Source organism: Haematobia irritans, chromosome 5 (genome assembly GCF_050003625.1).
Source record: "Haematobia irritans isolate KBUSLIRL chromosome 5, ASM5000362v1, whole genome shotgun sequence".
Taxonomy (NCBI): domain Eukaryota; kingdom Metazoa; phylum Arthropoda; class Insecta; order Diptera; family Muscidae; genus Haematobia; species Haematobia irritans.
In genome coordinates, this window is record NC_134401.1 from 148,930,057 (window position 1) to 148,949,971 (window position 19,915).

The 19,915-nt window shown below is 32.4% G+C and overlaps 2 protein-coding genes across 4 annotated transcripts in view; one reads left to right on the top strand and one right to left on the bottom strand.

The window, feature by feature from the left end:
- Asap (ArfGAP domain of ASAP) overlaps nt 1–19,915 on the bottom strand; it is a 104,021-nt gene that overhangs the window by 4,842 nt on the left and 79,264 nt on the right. For 2 of the 3 annotated variants that reach the window (XM_075308769.1, XM_075308770.1), the window contains exons 10-16: nt 18,008–18,488; nt 17,825–17,944; nt 17,377–17,734; nt 14,314–14,829; nt 14,159–14,235; nt 13,918–13,965; nt 3,847–4,050 (exon numbers count right to left, since the gene is read on the bottom strand). In XM_075308769.1, coding sequence (XP_075164884.1) covers nt 3,847–4,050; nt 13,918–13,965; nt 14,159–14,235; nt 14,314–14,829; nt 17,377–17,734; nt 17,825–17,944; nt 18,008–18,488 — 1,804 coding nt within the window. The remainder of the gene's footprint in view (nt 1–3,846; nt 4,051–13,917; nt 13,966–14,158; nt 14,236–14,313; nt 14,830–17,376; nt 17,735–17,824; nt 17,945–18,007; nt 18,489–19,915) is intronic. The other variant, XM_075308771.1, reaches the window with a different exon arrangement.
- On the top strand, nt 5,091–6,840 carry LOC142237449 (uncharacterized). Its single transcript, XM_075308772.1, has 2 exons — nt 5,091–5,825; nt 5,878–6,840. The coding sequence occupies exon 2, from the start codon at nt 6,136–6,138 to the stop codon at nt 6,673–6,675; it is 540 nt and encodes a 179-aa protein (XP_075164887.1). The 5' UTR covers nt 5,091–5,825; nt 5,878–6,135; the 3' UTR covers nt 6,676–6,840.

The window sequence follows — 19,915 nt, forward strand, 5'->3', positions numbered from 1 at the left end:
CATGTTTCGCATGTTACAAACTCCCTCATTGACTTTAGTTTTAATACCCTGCTTAATGTCAAGTCGTTAGTATTTCTACATAAATTGATTTACAAACGGAAACCCAGCTATCTCTATGATAAAATTCGGTTTACCAGATCTGATAGAAATAGGAATATAATATCCTTTATAAGGACAATTCTTGTATCCGAATGGCAGTTCTTTATTGGCACAATACGTCTCTGGAACACTGTACCACCCGATATACAATGCATCAGCAACGCATCATCTTTTAAGAAGAGTATTCAAAATTTATTTCAAAATTAAAATATTTATCATTAAAAATTTGCTTGTAGATATAATATAGTATCACAATTTCAATTTCAATCATCAATAATACAATGCAATTGAATATTAAAAGTAATTTCTTTATATATATATTTTTTTCTATTATTATTAATACAATTTTTTTTTATTTATTTAAATTTTAATTTTTTTTTCTTTTTATCTTTAAATTTAATTATTGTATATACTTATTATAAATCGGAGATATTTTAACATTTATAATGGGAGCCACCGTGGTGCATATACAAGGTCGTGGGTTCGATTCCTGCTTCGACCGCACACCAAAAAGTTTTTCAGCGGTGGACTATCTCACCTCAGTAATGCTGGTGATATTTCTGAGGGTTTCAAAGCTTCTCTAAGTGGCTTCACTGCAATGTGTAAGAGAGAAGTTCACCAATGTGGTATCACAATGGACTGAATAGTCTAAGTGAGCCTGATACATCGGGCTGTCACCTAACCTAACCTAACCTAACATTTATAATCCTGCACTGTAATTATAAGATTTTAATCTTGTTGTGTAGGTACTCAATAAAATGAAATGAAATAATTGATTCATCAAATTTTGTAATTGAAACAAAAATTAATAGTATCAATTAATTTAATTGATACTATCATTTCTGGGATTGAAGTCATTTCAATTAATAATTAATTGGATAAATTAATTTCGTGATTGAAGACAAAAAATAGTTTTTTTGTGTGTACTAGCAGATTTTGAGCACGGTTGCCACAGTTGGTAGAATTCTACCAAAAATTGCAAATATTTTTATTGTTTGGTAGAATTCTTGATATTTTGGTAGATTTTATTCCTCTCGAACTAAGAAGTACTTCAATTTTTATAGAAATATAATTTTGGCAAAATTGTCTATAGAAATAAAATTTTGATATAATTTTCTATATAAAACCAGTAAGGAAAGTCTAAAGTCGGGCGGGGCCGACTATATTATACCCTGCACCACTTTGTAGATCTAAATTTTCGATACCATATCACATCCGTCAAATGTGTTGGGGGCTATATATAAAGGTTTCTCCCTTAATACATACATTTAAATATCACTCGATCTGGAAGAATTTTATAGACTTCTACAAAATCTATAAACTCAAAATTTAAGTCGGCTAATGCACTAGGGTGGAACACAATGTTAGTAAAAAAAATATGGGAAACGTTTAAATCTGAAGCAATTTTAAGGAAACTTCAAAAAAGTTTATTTATGCTTTATCGCTCGATATATATGTATTAGCAGTTTAGGAAAATTAGAGTCATTTTTACAACCTTTCGACTAAGCAGTGGCGATTTTACAAGGAAAATGTTGGTATTTTGACCATTTTTGTCGAAATCAGAAAAACATATATATGGAAGCTATATCTAAATCTGAACCGATTTCAACCAAATTTGGCACGCATAGCAACAATGCTAATTCTACTCCCTGTACAAAATTTCAAATAAATCGGAGTTAAAAATTGGCCTCTGTGGACATATGAGTGTAAATCGGGCGAAAGCTATATATGGGAGATATATCTAAATCTGAACCGATTTCAACCAAATTTGGCACGCATAGCAACAATGCTAATTCTACTCCCTGTACAAAATTTCAACTAAATCGGAGTTAAAAATTGGCCTCTGTGGACATATGAGTGTAAATCGGGCGAAAGCTATATATGGGAGATATATCTAAATCTGAACCGATTTCAACCAAATTTGGCACGCATAGCTACAATGCTAGTTCTACTCCCTGTGCAAAATTTCAACTAAATCGGAGTTAAAAATTGGCCTCTGTGGTCATATGAGTGTAAATCGGGCGAAAGCTATATATGGGAGATATATCCAAATCTGAACCGATTTCAACCAAATTTGGCACGCATAGTAACAATGCTAATTCTACTCCCTGTGCAAAATTTCAACTAAATCAGAGTTAAAAATTGGCCTCTGTGGTCATATGAGTGTAAATCGGGCGAAAGGTATATATGGGAGATATATCTAAATCTGAACCGATTTCAACCAAATTTGGCACGCATGGCTACAATGCTAATTCTACTCCCTGTGCAAAATTTCAACTAAATCGGAGTTAAAAATTGGCCTCTGTGGTCATATGAGTGTAAATCCGGCGAAAGCTATATATGGGAGATATATCCAAATCTGAACCGATTTCAACCAAATTTGGCACGCATAGTAACAATGCTAATTCTACTCCCTGTGCAAAATTTCAACTAAATCGGAGTTAAAAATTGGCCTCTGTGGTCATATGAGTGTAAATCGGGCGAAAGGTATATATGGGAGATATATCTAAATCTGAACCGATTTCAGCCAAATTTGGCACGCATGGCTACAATGCTAATTCTACTCCCTGTGCAAAATTTCAACTAAATCGGAGTTAAAAATTGGCCTCTGTGGTCATATGAGTGTAAATCCGGCGAAAGCTATATATGGGAGCTATATCTAAATCTGAACCGATTTTGCTGATATTTTGCAAGTTTTTCGAGACTCACAAAATATTCGGATGTACGGAATTTGAGGAAGATCGGTTGATATACACGCCAATTATGACCAGATCGGTGAAAAATATATATGGCAGCTATATCTAAATCTGAACCGATTTTTTCCAAAAACAATAGGGATCGTCTTTGAGCCGAAACAGGACCCTATACCAAATTTTAGGACAATCGGACTAAAACTGCGAGCTGTACTTTGCACACAAAAATACATCAACAGACAGACAGACAGACGGACATCGCTAAATCGACTCAGAATTTAATTCTAAGCCGATCCGTATACTAAAAGTTTGGTCTATGATTACTCCTTCTTGGCGTTACATACAAATGCACAAACTTATTATACCCTGTACCACAGTATTGGTGAAGGGTATAAAAATGTTGACAAAATTTTATATAGAAAAAAATTTTTCTATAGAAATAAAATTTTGACAAAATTTTCTATAGACATAAAATTTTGACAAAATTTTCTATAGAAATAAAATTTTGACAAAATTTTCTATTAGAAATAAAATTTTGACAAAATTTTCTATAGAAACAAAATTTTTACAAAATTTTCTATAGAAATAAAATTTTGACAAAATTTTCTATAGAAATAAAATTTTTACAAAATTTTCTATAGAAATAAAATTTTTACAAAATTTTCAATAGAAATAAAATTTTGACAAAATTTTCTATAGAAATAAAATTTTGACAAAATTTTCTATAGAAATAAAATTTTTACAAAATTTTCTATAGAAATACAATTTTGACAAAATTCTCTATAGAAATAAAATGATGAAAAAATTTACTATAAAAAAGTTTCTATAGAATAAAATTTTGGCAAAATTTTCTATAGAAATAAAATGATGAAAAAATTTACTATAGAAAAAAATTTTGACAAAATTTTCTATAGAAAGAAATGTTGACAAAATATTCTGTAGAAATAAAATTTTGGTGCTAATTTCTAAAGAAATAAAATAGGATTATGCATGTCAAATTATAACTACATCAATTTAAAGATAGTGTCTATTAGTTTTTAATTTTCACACTTACATAGTTAAATTTATTGCTACCGCTGCTGCCACCTCCACTACTACCACTGGGACCTTTTAACAGATTATCTGGCGAGGAATTAATACGATCGTTATCACTTGATGATAAATTTGAATCGGCTGAATGATCTAGACCCCCACCTGAGGAGTCCATATCAGTGTTCCATGCTTCATATTCGGTGTAATTTGTAGACTGATTCATTAACTATAAGAAAGAATGAAGAAAAATAAACAAAAAACAATTCGTACACATAGGAAATTATTATTGTAATAAACAATGGAAAAGATTTTAGATAACAATTGAATTAAGACAATACATACACGCATATAAAAACGAGAATATTAAACATTAAAGCATATTTTTTAAAGATGATGTGATGTATATGTAATTTATTGTAATTATCATGGAAAGATTTAAAAATCTATCTAACTCCATTAACATATAACATATAGCAAACATATTTTTTTGTTTTTTAAGTAAAATGAAAATTCCAATTTTATGGCAACTAGTTCACTATTTCATTTGTTTAATACTTATTACAGTACCTAAACGGGACTCGTAAGAGGTCATATGGCGAAGATGATAAAATGAAACAAAACGACCCTTTTTAGGCGCCAACTACTACAAGAAAATAAAGGTACACATAAAAATTTGATGAGTTTAACAATAAAGGATTGAATAAAAGTCGAATTTTCCACTTTTTTAATTCTTAAAATTGTGCACCCTTATTCCTGAAGTCGTCCTCGCTCTCGCCGTCGCTTTTTGTCGTCTGTCGCTTTTAAGTCGTCTCGTCATTTATTTTGGTATACCTGTAGAGTGGCGATGGCGACGACGATTACAATGCTCGGTAATAAAAGTCCGATATCACTAGAAAACAGTCAGCTGATGTGCAAAAAATGAATATTATTTTGTTCGGTTTATAATATTTTTATTACTGGCGCAATTCTATGTCGGAAAATCAAGAAAAAATATTTAATTTGACGCGGGAAAAATGTGGATATATATTCAAGGACAGTAAAAGCTTCCAAAACTATAAAAATGGCGACGACGCTGAAATCAATGGCACAAGGATCATAGTGAAAGAAAACAATCAGCTGATGTGCAAAACTGGAAAATCAAAATAAATTTGACTTTGGAAATGGTTTACATTATCTAAGTTTGGTGCTAAATGAAATACATTGGCCTTGAAGGGTTTCTATTAAAATGGAATTGAAAATCAACACGTTTACTTTAATTTAGTTACGCCCATGTTCTTCATTTCGATTTAGCTCATTTAGAGAATATTCCGATTGTCAAGGTGTTCTTCAATCCGAATTAGAGTAAAAATTCTCTAAATATTTTAGAGCAAACACAAGTAATCTAAACCAATTAGAATGACAATATATTAAAAAATTCTCATCCAAAATAGCATTAAAAGGCGTATATTTATAAAGTACAATATGTTTTCTAGCTATTTCTTACATAATATATGTTGTTGGATAACATTAAATACAAGTAATTTTTAAAAATAAATAGGTCTCTTTTTCCTGTGAATATTTAGAGTGTGATTTTCTCTAAATGCCCGGAAAAAAACGTTCGAGAGAAGTTAGAGTTGCCTTAGTATTTCGTGTGCACTGCAGACTGTATGTAAAAACCATTGCAACCAGAAAAAATGCAATTTGGTAACCCCGAATGGTAAAAACATATGACAAAAAATAAACAAAACATTTGCAGTCAGTGACGCGGGAAAGAAAGTTTGTAAAATGTAAGTAAATAAATATGTTGATAATAAAACTACTAACAATTTCTCATTTTGCAGGGGAAAACATAAAACTGCTGCCCAAGATCAAATATTTTTAGATTTTTTTACTATACATCCTGGATTAGCAAGAGGATTTGAGAAGGGAGACCGTGTGGTTCACGACGAGCTATGGCTGAAATTATCTGAAGAACTAAATGCGTCAGGACCACCAGTGAAGGATGCTAGCAATTGGAAGAAGGTTTTTGATGTCATTTATTTAAGTTTCATAAAATTATTTGAATTTGTTTCAGGCATGGCAGGACTGGCGGCTCAATATTAAGAAGAAACTTGCAGATAATAAAGCTGAAGACCGTCGTACTGGAGGAGGACCCTTCAACAAGCACCACTTAACACGCACGGAAGAAGAGTTGGCTGTTATATGTGGATTGTATGCAGCAGTAGAAGGAATAGAAGGAGCTAAAACGTTTGGTTGTTCTCAAAAAGTGCCGGGGAAGAAAATTATTGTTGGTCAATCAAAAAAAAGTGAATCGGACATAGTACATAAAGACATGTGTACATCAAAACAAAGTGCTTATTCATCCAAGAAAAGTGTTACTTCCAATCAAGCGGACATGGATTTTAATAGCATGTCTTCCAGCAATTTTCAAGTCCTTGCTACAGAAGATGGTAGCGTGTCTGTCGACTTCACAAATGGAACGATCGGTGAAGTAGACGTATCATTTACAAACGGTACACAGGAAATCGAAACTCCTAGTCCATATGCTCCACCGTCACCGAAAAAAAAGAAAGCTCTTAACGATGTAACGCACATAATGGAAGAAGAGTCCAAAAACTTTAATCTCTTAGGAGAAAAAATTGAAAAGCTATGCGGACAAAATGAGTGCCTCTTAAAAAGACTTAAAAATATAGATAGTTCTCTAGACAAGCTACGTTATCTCAAAAAAGAAGAAATTCAGGAAAACAAACGACATCATATAGAGATTGAGAAGAAACTAGCAGAAAAAAACGAGATGAAACTTGAACTTATCAAACTTAAAAAACTGAAACTAGACATAATGGAAACCATGGCCTATGGGAAACAGAATTAAATCAACCCATTTTTAATGCTAAAAAAATATGTTTACTATTATAAGATATTGATAGCTAAACTCGGCTGGACCGAAAATGAATTGTTATTTTTTGTTTTTATCGTTATTGTTTTTTTCTTTTATTTTAATAATATTAATAAAAATGGAACTGATTTTATTTTAAAATGTGGCTTTCTATCTTAGTGACGCGGCAATGCTATCCCTAATAGATAAAGCTTCCTCACTGGTAAAAAATTCCTGCTCATCTTCGCCAGATTCTTCTGTTGGCTGTGGGGGTTCTTCGTCAAAAATTACATTATAATGTTTGCAAATATTGTGCAATGCACAACACACGTTGATTATTTTCACAGCTTTTGATGGTATATAATGAAGGGCGCCTTGTTGAAGGCACCGGAATCGGCTTTTTATATTTCCTATAGTTCGCTCGACAATGTTTCGGGCAGAACAGTGTCTCTTGTTAAATTTATGCTGTGTACTACCGTAACTTGGAGCTCTATAGGGTATCATCAAAAAGGGTTCTAGTGCATATCCGGAATCACCTAAAAGCCATCCACTATATTCGCTGCTTTGATGTAGATCCATGAAATAACTTCTCGCTGCGCTTAGGCCCCACACAAATGAATCATGGCATGAACCAGGACGACTTGCATCTACTGCTCTAATTTTCATTGTGTTATCACAAATCTAAAGAAAAACTTTTTTTAAACAAAATGTTAATGCATGTATGAGGCTTATGCACTCACAATCATAACATTTAAACTAAAATAACCTTTGCGGTTGTAGTATAAAGATTCATCCGATGGGGGCTTGATTATACGAACGTGTGTTCCATCGATGCATCCAATCACGCCCGGTATTCCATATTTTGTAAAGAAGAAATTTTTACTAGATCTTATTTCTTCACCAGTCATCTCCAATTTTATCCATATCGGACATATCGTGTCTTCCAACAAATTTATGACACGCCACATAAGTTTGCAGAAGGTTGTACGTGCAAGGCTAATATTGAGGTCATTGGCAATTACTCCTTGAAATGATCCGGTAGCCAAATATCTAAGGGTGGCCGTTAATTGTAGAATTGGTGGAATGGAATATTTTCTTAGACGCGGGGCTACCTCTCGCAGAACTGACACGAATGAGTCCTTGTTAAGGCGATATAAAGCAACAAAGCTATGTGCGGATAATTATAATTTTGAATATAGCACAACAATTGCTTTATATAGACTTACGCAGCATCTGGAATGTCCATGGGATCTAAAGAATTCCTAAGGCATCGTCTCATAACACGGGACTCTTGAAATTTGCGCTTCTTTAACAACAAAACAGATAATAAAAATCCGCACGGCATTTTAATAACACTTCAGAAGAAATACTTTTTTAAACAGCTGACTCGAAAATGAAATCCAAAACCACTCTAATTTAAGAACAGGAAATTTGTACCGAAAATAATTAGAGCGGATTTTATTATTTTTTCGGATTCGGAATAGACTCGAAAATAAGAACATGGCTGTTAAATAGCGCATTTTTATAGATTTGTAATCGTGGTCAGCTCAGGACTCTTTGATATAGAGTGGAAACTGCTTCCAATCAAAGAGTGGAAGCTGCAATATATACTTGAACAATATAGATTTTTAATAATAGTTACAGCGTTTCTACCATTTATTGCAATTTGTCTCTAAAGGCCAAAGGCATTGAACACAAACAATTTGTTCCAACCGGGTTTAAATCGTTGGAGTCAGTCTAGCTCATCTTATGGCTGATCTCTAGATCCTTTTTTTTATTTTTTGTAATTTTTGAAGATTAGTCACATTACTTCTTACCAATTTCCATTTTTTAAATTTATTTTTCAATTGTTCGATTAATAAAATCTAAAAAAACTTCTTCAAAATTTAATCACCAAACTCGTCGCTGGTAAATTTAACGGCGACAAAAAGTGACGATATTGGCGACGACGTCAGGAATATCGATTTTCGTTGACAGCAGAATATATCGACGAACGGAATACCTATTAGTAGTGACACACGAAAAGCGACGGCGAGGGCGACTTCAGGAATAAGGGTGATGATTAGGAAATTTGTGTCGGGTTTGAATGTTATAAAAGAGTCAAATACACGAATTATGAAATAGAAAATCCCAATATTTGTAAAATCAATATTTCTCAATATTTACGTCCGATTTTCAAAAAACCGCATATATCATAAATCTGACTACAACCTTTCCAGGGAGCCACCGTGGTGCAATGGTTAGCATGTCCGCCTTGCATATACAAGGTCGTGGGTTCGATTCCTGCTTCGACCGAGCACCAAAAAGTTTTTCAGTGGTGGATTATCCCACCTCAGTAATGCTGGTGACATTTCTGAGGGTTTCAAACCTTCTCTAAGTGGTTTCACTGCAATGCCGTTCGGACTCGGCTATAAAAAGGAGGTCCCTTGTCATTGAGCTTAACATGGAATCGGGCAGCACTCAGTGATAAGAGAGAAGTTCACCAATGTGGTATCACAATGGACTGAATAGTCTAAGTGAGCCTGATACATCGGGCTGCCACCTAACCTAACCTATAACCTTTGCTTTTAAATCCACCGTCTGATAAACTTATGCCGGAAAATGAAGCTTTAATACTGACCCAAATATCTTTATACAGATTTTTGTTTTTCGCTGAAAATTCCCTTCTTCTCAGATATGCTGGAGATCCTAAATTTTTGCCTCGATTGAACGGTACTAAGTGAGATAAAAGTTACCACTAGTGGCATAAGCTAACCTATTGTAGCTACCCAAGAATGTATATGTTAAAATGAAATTAAGTTAAAACTACTTATTCATTTAAACTTAAATTTGTTTTGAAACGAAATATATTTTTGTTGTCATGAAAAGAACCATACATACAAAGTGTAATATTAGTATCAATGAATTTAAAAAATAAAACAATAATAATTGTTTATATAATCAGAGTTAGAATATATTTTATAATGATAGATGGATGTTGAATGTTATTTATTTATGGAAATATTGCATTAAATCAATCATATCAGTAACTTGGTCAATTCTCTACGTATTTTGAAAATTGCATTCATAAGAAATGTGTTATAATTAGAAATAAAAATTATTTATAACAAACATCAACAGGAAACAACGAAAGAAGAGAGTTATAATATTTGTTTGTAAGCTGCATACCTATAGGTATCGACTAGAGGTGTGCACGTGAGTAATATTTTGCTCACGCACACTCACGACGGAGAAATCTTATTCGCGCGCTATATTATTTGGTAGGACTCACGCTAACGAAAAGAAAATTTGTATTCATGCACACTCAGGCACGAAAATCTTTTAAATGTCGTGACTCACGAAAAACCTCGTGACTCACGAATAATTTTATGAGTAATTTACCAATAGAACCAGAGTGAAAACATGAGTATGATTAAAATCGAGAGCGTTATAAATCACTTAACACTCACTAAAATTACAAATGAATTCAACTCGTAAGCATTTTATGTTCGTAAGCGGGATTCTTTTCGTGAGCGTTTTTTCCGAAATTCGTTACTCACGCACACTCACGAAGATATTATTTTCGTGACTTACGCTCCAGCACGACGCGTGAGTCACGACAATTTCGTGTCACGTGCACACCTCTAGTATCGACTAAGTTGTTAATTCGATTAAACTTTATTTGATCATGGGCATTCGATTAACCGAATAATTTAAAATATTGTGTTTTTGCTTAAAAAATATTCACGATAAATCGAATAAACATCCTAGCTAACGTTTCAGTACAATAATTAAGCTTTTTTTAACCCTAGAAAGCTTATCCTACTGAAAGTCACGGATAAGCTAAACATACGTCTTTGGCACGTATCATAGTTTGCCATCACGTGGTCAAAATTTTTGAATTTTTGTTTTAAATTTTTGTACTTACATCGATTCTATATACAAATCCTTATCATTTAAAAATGTTTTTGGCCAAAATTGTATTTATTATGTAACAAAAAAATCACATTTTCGGTACTCATTTTCATGAGAGAGAGCGAAAAACTAAAAAAACGCATACGTCTCTCAGGCGTAGATAAGCTGTTTAGGGTTAAATCCTTAACTATAACCCAGAAAACAAAAAATTAAGAAATTCTTATATCCAAAATCATCTTCTAAGATTAACTTCATAACAAATTCTTTTGTTTTGACATATAACAACTTTTGGTTTATGCAGTTTTTGCAACACGTAACAATTTTCTTAATTTTAACGGGTATATAAATAAAAAAAAACAAATATAATGGAAATTTCCCAAAAAAAAAAATATTTCTCCATTTACATAAAGGGAAAATTAAACTGTCATCCATAATCGAATTAATTAGGTTGTGGTATCTTAAAACTTCTTAACATCGTTTTCTAAATTGTGAGTATATATTATACAAAAAGAGGTAAGTCTACAAATAATTACGAATCGATATGGACTTCTGCGCGGTACGTAGAGAGCCAGAATTGAAATATGTAGCCCCCCATTATACAATTATGAACTTGATATGGACCAATTTTTGTGTGATTGGGGATCGATTTATCTGAGGGCTATATATAACTATAGACCGATATGGACCTAGTTAGGCATGGTTGTTAACGGCCATATACTAGCACAATGTACCAAATTTCAACTGACTCGGATGAAATCTGCTCCTCCAAGTGGCTCCACAACCAAATCTCGGGATCGGTTTATATGAGGGCTATATATGACTATGGACTGATATGGACCACTTTTGGGATGGTTGTTAAATATCACCGGGGGTCAAATCTGGGGATCGGCTTATATGGGGGCTATATATAATTATGGACTGATATGAACCAATTCCTGCGTGGTTGTTGGATAACATATACTAACATCACGTATCAAATTTCAACCCAATCGGATGAATTTTGCTCTTCCAAGGGGCTCCGAAGGTCAAATCTGAGGATCGGTTTATATGGGGACTATATATAATTATTGACCGATGTGGACCAATTTTTGCATGGTCATTAGAGACCATATACTAACACCACGTATCAAATTTCAACTGAACCAGATGGATTTTGGTCTTCCAAGAGGCTCCGGAGGTCAAATCTGGTGATCGGTTTATATGGGGACTATATATAATTATTGACCGATGTGGACCAATTTTTGCATGGTCATTAGAGACCATATACTAACACCATGTACCAAATTTTAGCCGGATCGAATGAAATTTGCTTCCCTTAGAGGCTCCGCAAGCCAAATCGGGGGATCGGTTTATATGGGGGCTATATATAAGTATTGACCGATGTGGACCAATTTTTGCATAGTTGTTAGGGACTATATACCAACACCATGTACCAAATTTCAGCCGGATCGGATGAAATTTGCTCCTCTTAGAGGCTCCGCAAGCCAAATCGGGGGATCGGTTTATATGGGGGCTATATATAATTATGGACCGATGTGGACCAATTTTTGCATGGTTGTTAGAGATCATATGCTGACACCATGTACCTAATTTCAACCGGATCGGATGAAATTTGCTTCTTAGAGGCTCCTCAAGCCAAATCTGGGGATCGGTTTATATGAGGGCTATATATAATTATAGACCGATGTGGACCAATTTTTGCATGGTTCTTAGAGACCATATACTAACACCATGTACAAAATTTCAGTCGGATCGGATGAAATTTGCTTCTCTTAGAGGATCGGCAAGCCAAATTTGGGGTTCCGTTTATATGGGGGCTATACGTAAAAGTGGACCGATATGGCCCATTTGCAATACCATCCGACCTACATCAATAACAACTACTTGTGCCAAGTTTCAAGTCGATAGCTTGTTTCGTTCGGAAGTTAGCGTGATTCAACAGACGGACGGACGGACGGACATGCTCAGATCGACTCTGAATTTCACCACGACCCAGAATATATATACACACAAAAAAAATTCTGATTCAATCACGAAATTAATTGATCCAATTAATTTTTAATTGAAATGTCTTCAATCACAGAAATGATAGTATCAATTAAAAAATTAATTTAAGGTCAATTAAAAAATTAATTGATTCAATTAAAAAATTAATTGATACTATTAATTTTCATGATTGATTTTTGTTTCAATTAAAAAATTTGTTGATTCAATTAAATTTTTAATTGAATATTTTTTTAAAACTCAATTAAAATTTTAATTGGAAAATTTTTAGTGAAATTTTTTTCTGTGTACTTTATGGGGTCTGGGAGCAATATTTCGATGTGTTACAAATGGAATGACACAATTAATATACCCCCATCCTATGGTGGAGGGTATAAAAATGGAAAAGTAAGGGGACATTTTAATTTGTTGTTCACCTGATTTCCGAAATTTTTGACATAATATCACATCTGAAGAACTCATGCGAAATCAATGCCACGGATGCTTAAAAATATGATTTCCGCCCCATGACAAAGCCATGTAAAATTCACTACTTCTGATCCGATTTTGAAGAACTTCCAAATCCAAAAGAAAACTTTTCATTGCTTTTTTGGCTACACTTTATTTTTGCACGACTTGATTTTCTATTGAAATTAAATTTATATTGACAGTCCATTGGTATGGTCATCTATTTGTTACAAATTTGACTACTTAAGCATTTTCGGTATATCGAAACAACCAAACAAACCAACGATTAGACAGGCCCTCAACCTCGATTACCCCATGGGTTTGGAAAATGTAATAACGGTTAATCAAGTAATCCAAATAAGTTGGACACCTTTGTTTCAATCTAATCACTGAGAACTTCGAAGTCACGGCTAAACCACAGTTCAAAAATTGGTAAAATCAAAAAAATCGAGTTTTTAATTCACATGAAAAGTATAAAAAAATCGAAAGCTGATTTTGATTCTTGTCCGGATAGAAAAAGCTTGTATTTTTTAGTTATTTATATCGATATTTTTTATGGTTATATATTTTATAAATAAATATTTAAGACAGCGAAATTAAAGCAACTAAAAATCAATGAAATTTCCTCTATAATTTAATATTATTTAAAGGATAGAACAAGAACGCCATACAAAACAATGGAAGACGAACACACAGTAAAATAGAAATAAGCATATTCATGCACAATCGATTAGTACGGCTTTTGATTGCACAATAAATGCTCTCCAAATTATTATGTAAATAGGTTGGAGAGATTTTAGTAATTTTTTGTTTTGACGAAAGAAAACGACAACAACAACAATGCTAAAGAATATAAAAGGAACTAACAAATAATGAACACAAGTCTAATTTTACCGTTTCTTCACTGGCTTGTGATAATTTCAATAATTTACTATGTTTGCGCTGGAAAAACGGAAAAGGTTTTTGAAAAAAGAAAACAAAGTAAACCAATATGCAAACAAAGACAATAATAATTTTTTGTATTTTGTATAAAATAAAGCTGAGGCAAAAGCAAATGAAATTTCAATAAATTTGCAAAAAAAGAAACGACTGTCGAAAAAATGCCAAAAGCATTCATATATGCTATAGCACTTACCTTACGGGGAGGCGCAATGGGACCTTCATCAATAGAGCTAATACTTTCATTTGATTGTCCATTGGAAATTTCACGTTCTGAAAATTTTAAAATTTATTTTAATAGAATACAAAACACAAACCTATTTTTAAGGTTCTCTTTAAATCACAACTCACCTGGAGGTGGTCCTGGTGGTGGAATTTTTGGTCTTGCCAAAGCTGATTTATCTACATGCTTTAGTGTTGGTATTTCACCAGCTGGTGGTAGAACTAATTTCGCCCCGGCTAAATGTAAATTCCGATTTAATGATTCGCCACTGGGTGAACGTTTATGGCCAAATGTTGTCATGGCTGGAATTATATGATGACTTGATGGACCACCATTTGGATCTTGAGAGACAAGTTTATCCAAGCGTTCATAAAAGCCACCACCACTACCACCATGTGATGTCGAACTATTGTGCCCACCCATTATACGAGGACTACTGTCGACCGAACGCAACAGAGGTAGGGTACCATATGAGGAATTGTCCATTGATTGATTTTTATGATTGTGCGAACGTATATCATTTGTATCGAAATTTTGTGAATGTCTCGGTGGATGCGGTAATGTACCATAGAAATTTGAGGAAGATGAACTTGTGCCAGGCGGAGGTGCTGGGGCTGTTCGTTTCTTTAGTGAATTCATATTAGCTGAATTGAAAAATAAAAGAAATTTAATATTGTATGAACATTAAATTTTTATTAAATATTCTTCGAAATTTTGATTTAACATTTTCTTCGAAAATTCCATTTCGTTATAAAATATCCACGAACGTTTTTAATAGAAAATTGCTATGAAAATTTCTTATATTTTTTAGCTGAATTGGAAAAAAATAAATTGAATATTGTATGAAAATGCAATTTTTATTAAATATGTTATAATTTTTTTTTATTAAAATTTGATTTCAATGAAAAATATTTTCCATTTCAAGGTAAATACATTTTCAATAAAATTTTCCTTTAAAAATTCCATATGGACGGAAATTTTTCTATTAAATTCTATTATAAGGAAAACTTTTATGAATTTTCCTATTTCAATGTGAAGATTATCCATGAAAATTCCATTTCAATATTTTTTTTTATAAAAATTCCATTTTGATTTAACATTTTCTTCGAAAATTCCATTTCGTTATAAAATATCCACGAACGTTTTTAATAGAAAATTGCTATGAAAATTTCTTATATTTTTTAGCTGAATTGGAAAACAAAAGAAATTGAATATTGTATGAAAATGCAATTTTTATTAAATATTTTATATTATTTTTTTATTAAAATTTGATTTCAATGAAAAATTTTTTCCATTTCAAGGTAAATACATTTTCAATAAAATTTTCCTTTAAAAATTCCATATGGACGGAAATTTTTCTATTAAATTCTATTATAAGGAAAACTTTTATGAATTTTCCTATTTCAATGTGAAGATTATCCATGAAAATTCCATTTCAATATTTTTTTTTATAAAAATTCCATTTTGATTTAGCATTTTCTTCGAAAATTCCATTTCGTTATATAATATCCACGAACATTTTTAATAGAAAATTTTTATGAAAATTTCGTATATTTTTTAGCTGAATTGGGAAAGAAGATATTAAATATTGAATGAAAATGGAATTTTTATCCATTATTTTATGAAATTTCTATCTTAATATATTTTTTTTATTAAAATTTGATTTCAATGAAAAATTTTGAATTAATTTTGCTACGAAAATTTCATTTCAAGGAAAATAGATTTTCAATTAAATTTTCCATTAAAAATCCGAAATTTCTATTAAATTCTATTGTAAGGAACATTTGTATTAAATTTCCTATTTCAATGTGAACAATTTCAATGAAAATTCCATTTAATTTTTTTTTTATAAAATTCAGTTTTGATTTAATTTCCACGAACATTTTTAATAGAAAATTTCTATGAAATTTTCTTATAGTTTTTATGAATTTTCAATGAAATTGACCCATGGGGCTCAGTTTGATTAAATAAATAAATTTTATAAAAATTCCTTCTCGATGTAGACATTTCATTTCAATAGAAAATTTCAACGAAAATTTTTATTTTAAGCTAAAATTTCCACATTTTAATATAAAATTTACACAAAAAATTTTAATATAAAATTTCCAAGAAATTTTTTTATAGAAAATTTTCTATATTTTTTTATGAATTTTCCTTTTGAATGAAATTTTTCTATAAGAATACCATATCAATGGGAAATTTTTTATAAAAAGTTTTTTTTTTCGACGTAGGCTTTTCTCCAAAAATTTTCATTTCAATAGAAATAATAGAAAACTGCCCCAAAAATATTAAATAGAAAACTTCCCCAAAAATTTTTAATAGAAAATGTCCACGAACATTTTTAATAGATTGATATTTTTGTTTTTTTTTTTTGTTATTAATTTTCCATTTTAATAGAATATTTGTGAAATTAAAATACCATTTCAATGGCAAATTTTTCTTTATAAAAATGCATACTCGATGTAGTATTTTCTCCGAAATTTTAATTTAAATAGAAAATTTCCACGAAATTTTTTAATGGAAAATTTTCACAAAAAAAACTTTAATAGAAAATTTCCACAAAAATGTTGACTAGAACATTTAAACAACAAATTTTTAATATAACTTTTTCTATGAAAATTTCTTATAAATGGAAAATTCCACATCCTTATACATGAAAAATTTTCTATGAAATGTTTTTTGTTTTTTTCAATAGAAAATTTTTTGTTATTAAGTTTCCATTTTAATGGAATATTTGTGAAATGAAAATACCAAATTTTTCTTTATAAAAATGCATACTCGATGTAGCATTTTCTCCGAAATTTTAATTTCAATAGAAAATTTCCACGAAATTTTTTAATGGACAATTTTCACAAAAAAATTTTAATAGAAAATGTACACGAAAATGTTTACTAGAACATTTAAACAACAAATTTTTAATAGAAATTTTTCTATGAAAATTTCTTATAAATGGAAAATTCATCATCAATGGGAAACTTTCTATTTCGATATAGCATTTTCTTCGAAAATACCACTTCAATAGAAAATGTTCAAGAAATTTTCTATGAGAATTCTATGAAAATTCCAAGGGAAAATTCCTTATTAATGGTAATGATTTTTGTTTTGCTTTGATAATTTCATTCCAATCCAAAATTTTCTTGGGACAATTTTTGATGAAATCTCTATTTCATTCATTTGAGGATGTGGCTTACCTGTTGAAGTTGATTTTCTTGTTCCTCCACCAAACTCGCTGTTGCTTCTTGACGCTAGGCGACCACTTTGACTTGAGGCTGAACTGGGACTTGAACCACCGCCACCAACGGAACTACTACCACCCACAACACTGGCAACGGCGGCATTAATATTGCCAGCACTGCCTAAATACTGACCCAAGGACATTTGTTGTTTTGGCGACGTGCCAGCCGATTGTTGATACATTGGCAATGTAAATTGTCGACTGGGACAATTCGCTATAGGACTAGAACTACTTTGTATTGAATCACAAGTTGAGGAACGTGAACGTAAAACCGGAGAATCACCACCGGCAAAGCTAGGGGGACGAGAACGTTTCTGAAAGGACAAGAAAGGAAAGCAAATAGAAATTACAATTTAATTGAAAATACAAGAATAATTGACACAAAAAAAAATTAATATACATACACGCTCATCTATAACCGTATCATCGTCCGAAAAATCTGTAGATCCATCTTCATTTGGTAAATTCCAATCTGTGTTGATGTGATCGAAAGCACTCTTTTCACGGCGCATGGCACATTCAATCTACGGCGAACAACCAAAAAAAAATTACTTACTATGAAATTGTGACATTTATTTCGAACTTACCAACTCCTTGCAAACATTATGGCCCATTTCTTTGGCTATATCCAAAGCTGTTTTATTTTGTGAGTTGCGTATTTCGTAATCGGCTCCTGAACGTAGCAATAGTTTGATACATTCCCGCTTATCATGTGAAGCACACAAATGGAGTGCAGTATTTTTACCCGTCACATTTAGTATACTGGGTGGATTTGTCATTTTATTTAAACCCTTCGGTGGCATATTTTGTATAAGGAAATCCACAATGTGTAGGGTACATCCAGTTTCTCGTAGTACCGCTAAATGTAAGGCAGTAACACCGTCATCCCATGAGGGTAGACAACAAGTGAGATCAGCACCTTCGGCCCATACTTGAAGTAATTGGCTCATATCGGCATTGGCAACAGCCTGTTCTAGATCACAGCGTAAATCATTCTCATCGGCACATGTGCGCATAACATAACGTTTGGCCACATATTTAGCTCGTATGAAATCGTAACGTTGTTCCCTATAATATAAAAACCAAATAAAGGCATGTCATAAGTAATGATATTAAAGTATTATTCTTATATTATATTAGATAGCGAGGAAATTCGACAATTAATTAAATTATATCTATAACAACTATTATTAAACATAAACAATTATCCAATGGCCTAATTAGAAATTATATTTTTGCATATTATTTAAAATTGGAAACCGGTACTTCGACAATTTTAAGGGATAACAGAATGGTGGTCGAGTTTCGCAATTTTTCTGCCCTAGAGGCATTGCTGGTTAGTTCTATTTATAGCTTTTTTTTGTGCGACCGGTATTAATTTTTTTCAGCAGACAATCGAACAAGTAGTAACATAACTTTATTAATTTAAGTATGTAAAATATTTTTGCCAGTGCCACCCCGACCGGGAAACTAGCCCGACACCATCTTCATGCTACCGTTAGGCCAATTCGTATGTTAATTGTGGCTAACTACTTGTAAGCTGAACTGCCACGATCCGAAAGAGAAGGTTAGGTAAGGTTAGGTTAAAGTGCCAGCCCGATTTAGTTTCAGGCTCACTTAGACTATTCAGTCCATTGTGATACCACATTTAACTAAAAGTACCTAGTACATATGGGCACTTCTGGATTTATCTACTGAACCCTCACTATTATTTTATTTTGTTGAACCAACCAGATTGTTCCAAAACATTAACAGACTGCTTAAGTTAACGTTTTCCAGGTCCGCCAGTAATCTAAAGCTATATGCCCCTAAAATTCGCTTACGCTTTACACATAATGCAGAACACTCACACAAGAGGTGTTTAATTGATTCCTTTTTCTCCGCATCATGACAGCTCATACAGTAGTCATTATACTTCGCACCAATAGTTTTTGCAAATTCGCCTATCAGGCAGCGACCCGTTATAGCAGATATTAGAAGTGATATCTGACGTCTTGAGAACACTAGCATATCTAGTGTGCGGTTCAAGTTTAAATGGGGCCATATTTGTTTGGTGTCGTTACAACCCTTGCAATTCTCCCATCGAACATTTGCCATCGTGACAGCCTTCTCACGCAGTAAGAGCTTGCAGGTGGCCAAAGACATACCAACAGATTCTAATTCCCCTGGAATATGTTAGGTAGTTCCTAGCCTTGCTAACTCATCTGCTTGACAGTTCCCCGGTATGTTCCTATGGCCAGGCACCCATATTAGGTGAATATTGTACTGCTCAGCCATCTCGTTGAGAGATTTGCGGCAGTCGATGGGCGTTTTCGAGTTAAGGAACACAGAGTCCAAGCATTTTATTGCAGGTTGACTGTCTATGTATATATTAATGCCAACATTTTTGGGAACATTACTTCTCAACCAATTCGCCACCTCTCTTATTGCTAATATTTCAGCCTGAAAAACACTACAGTGATTAGGTAATCCTTTCGCTATTCGAAATTCCAGTT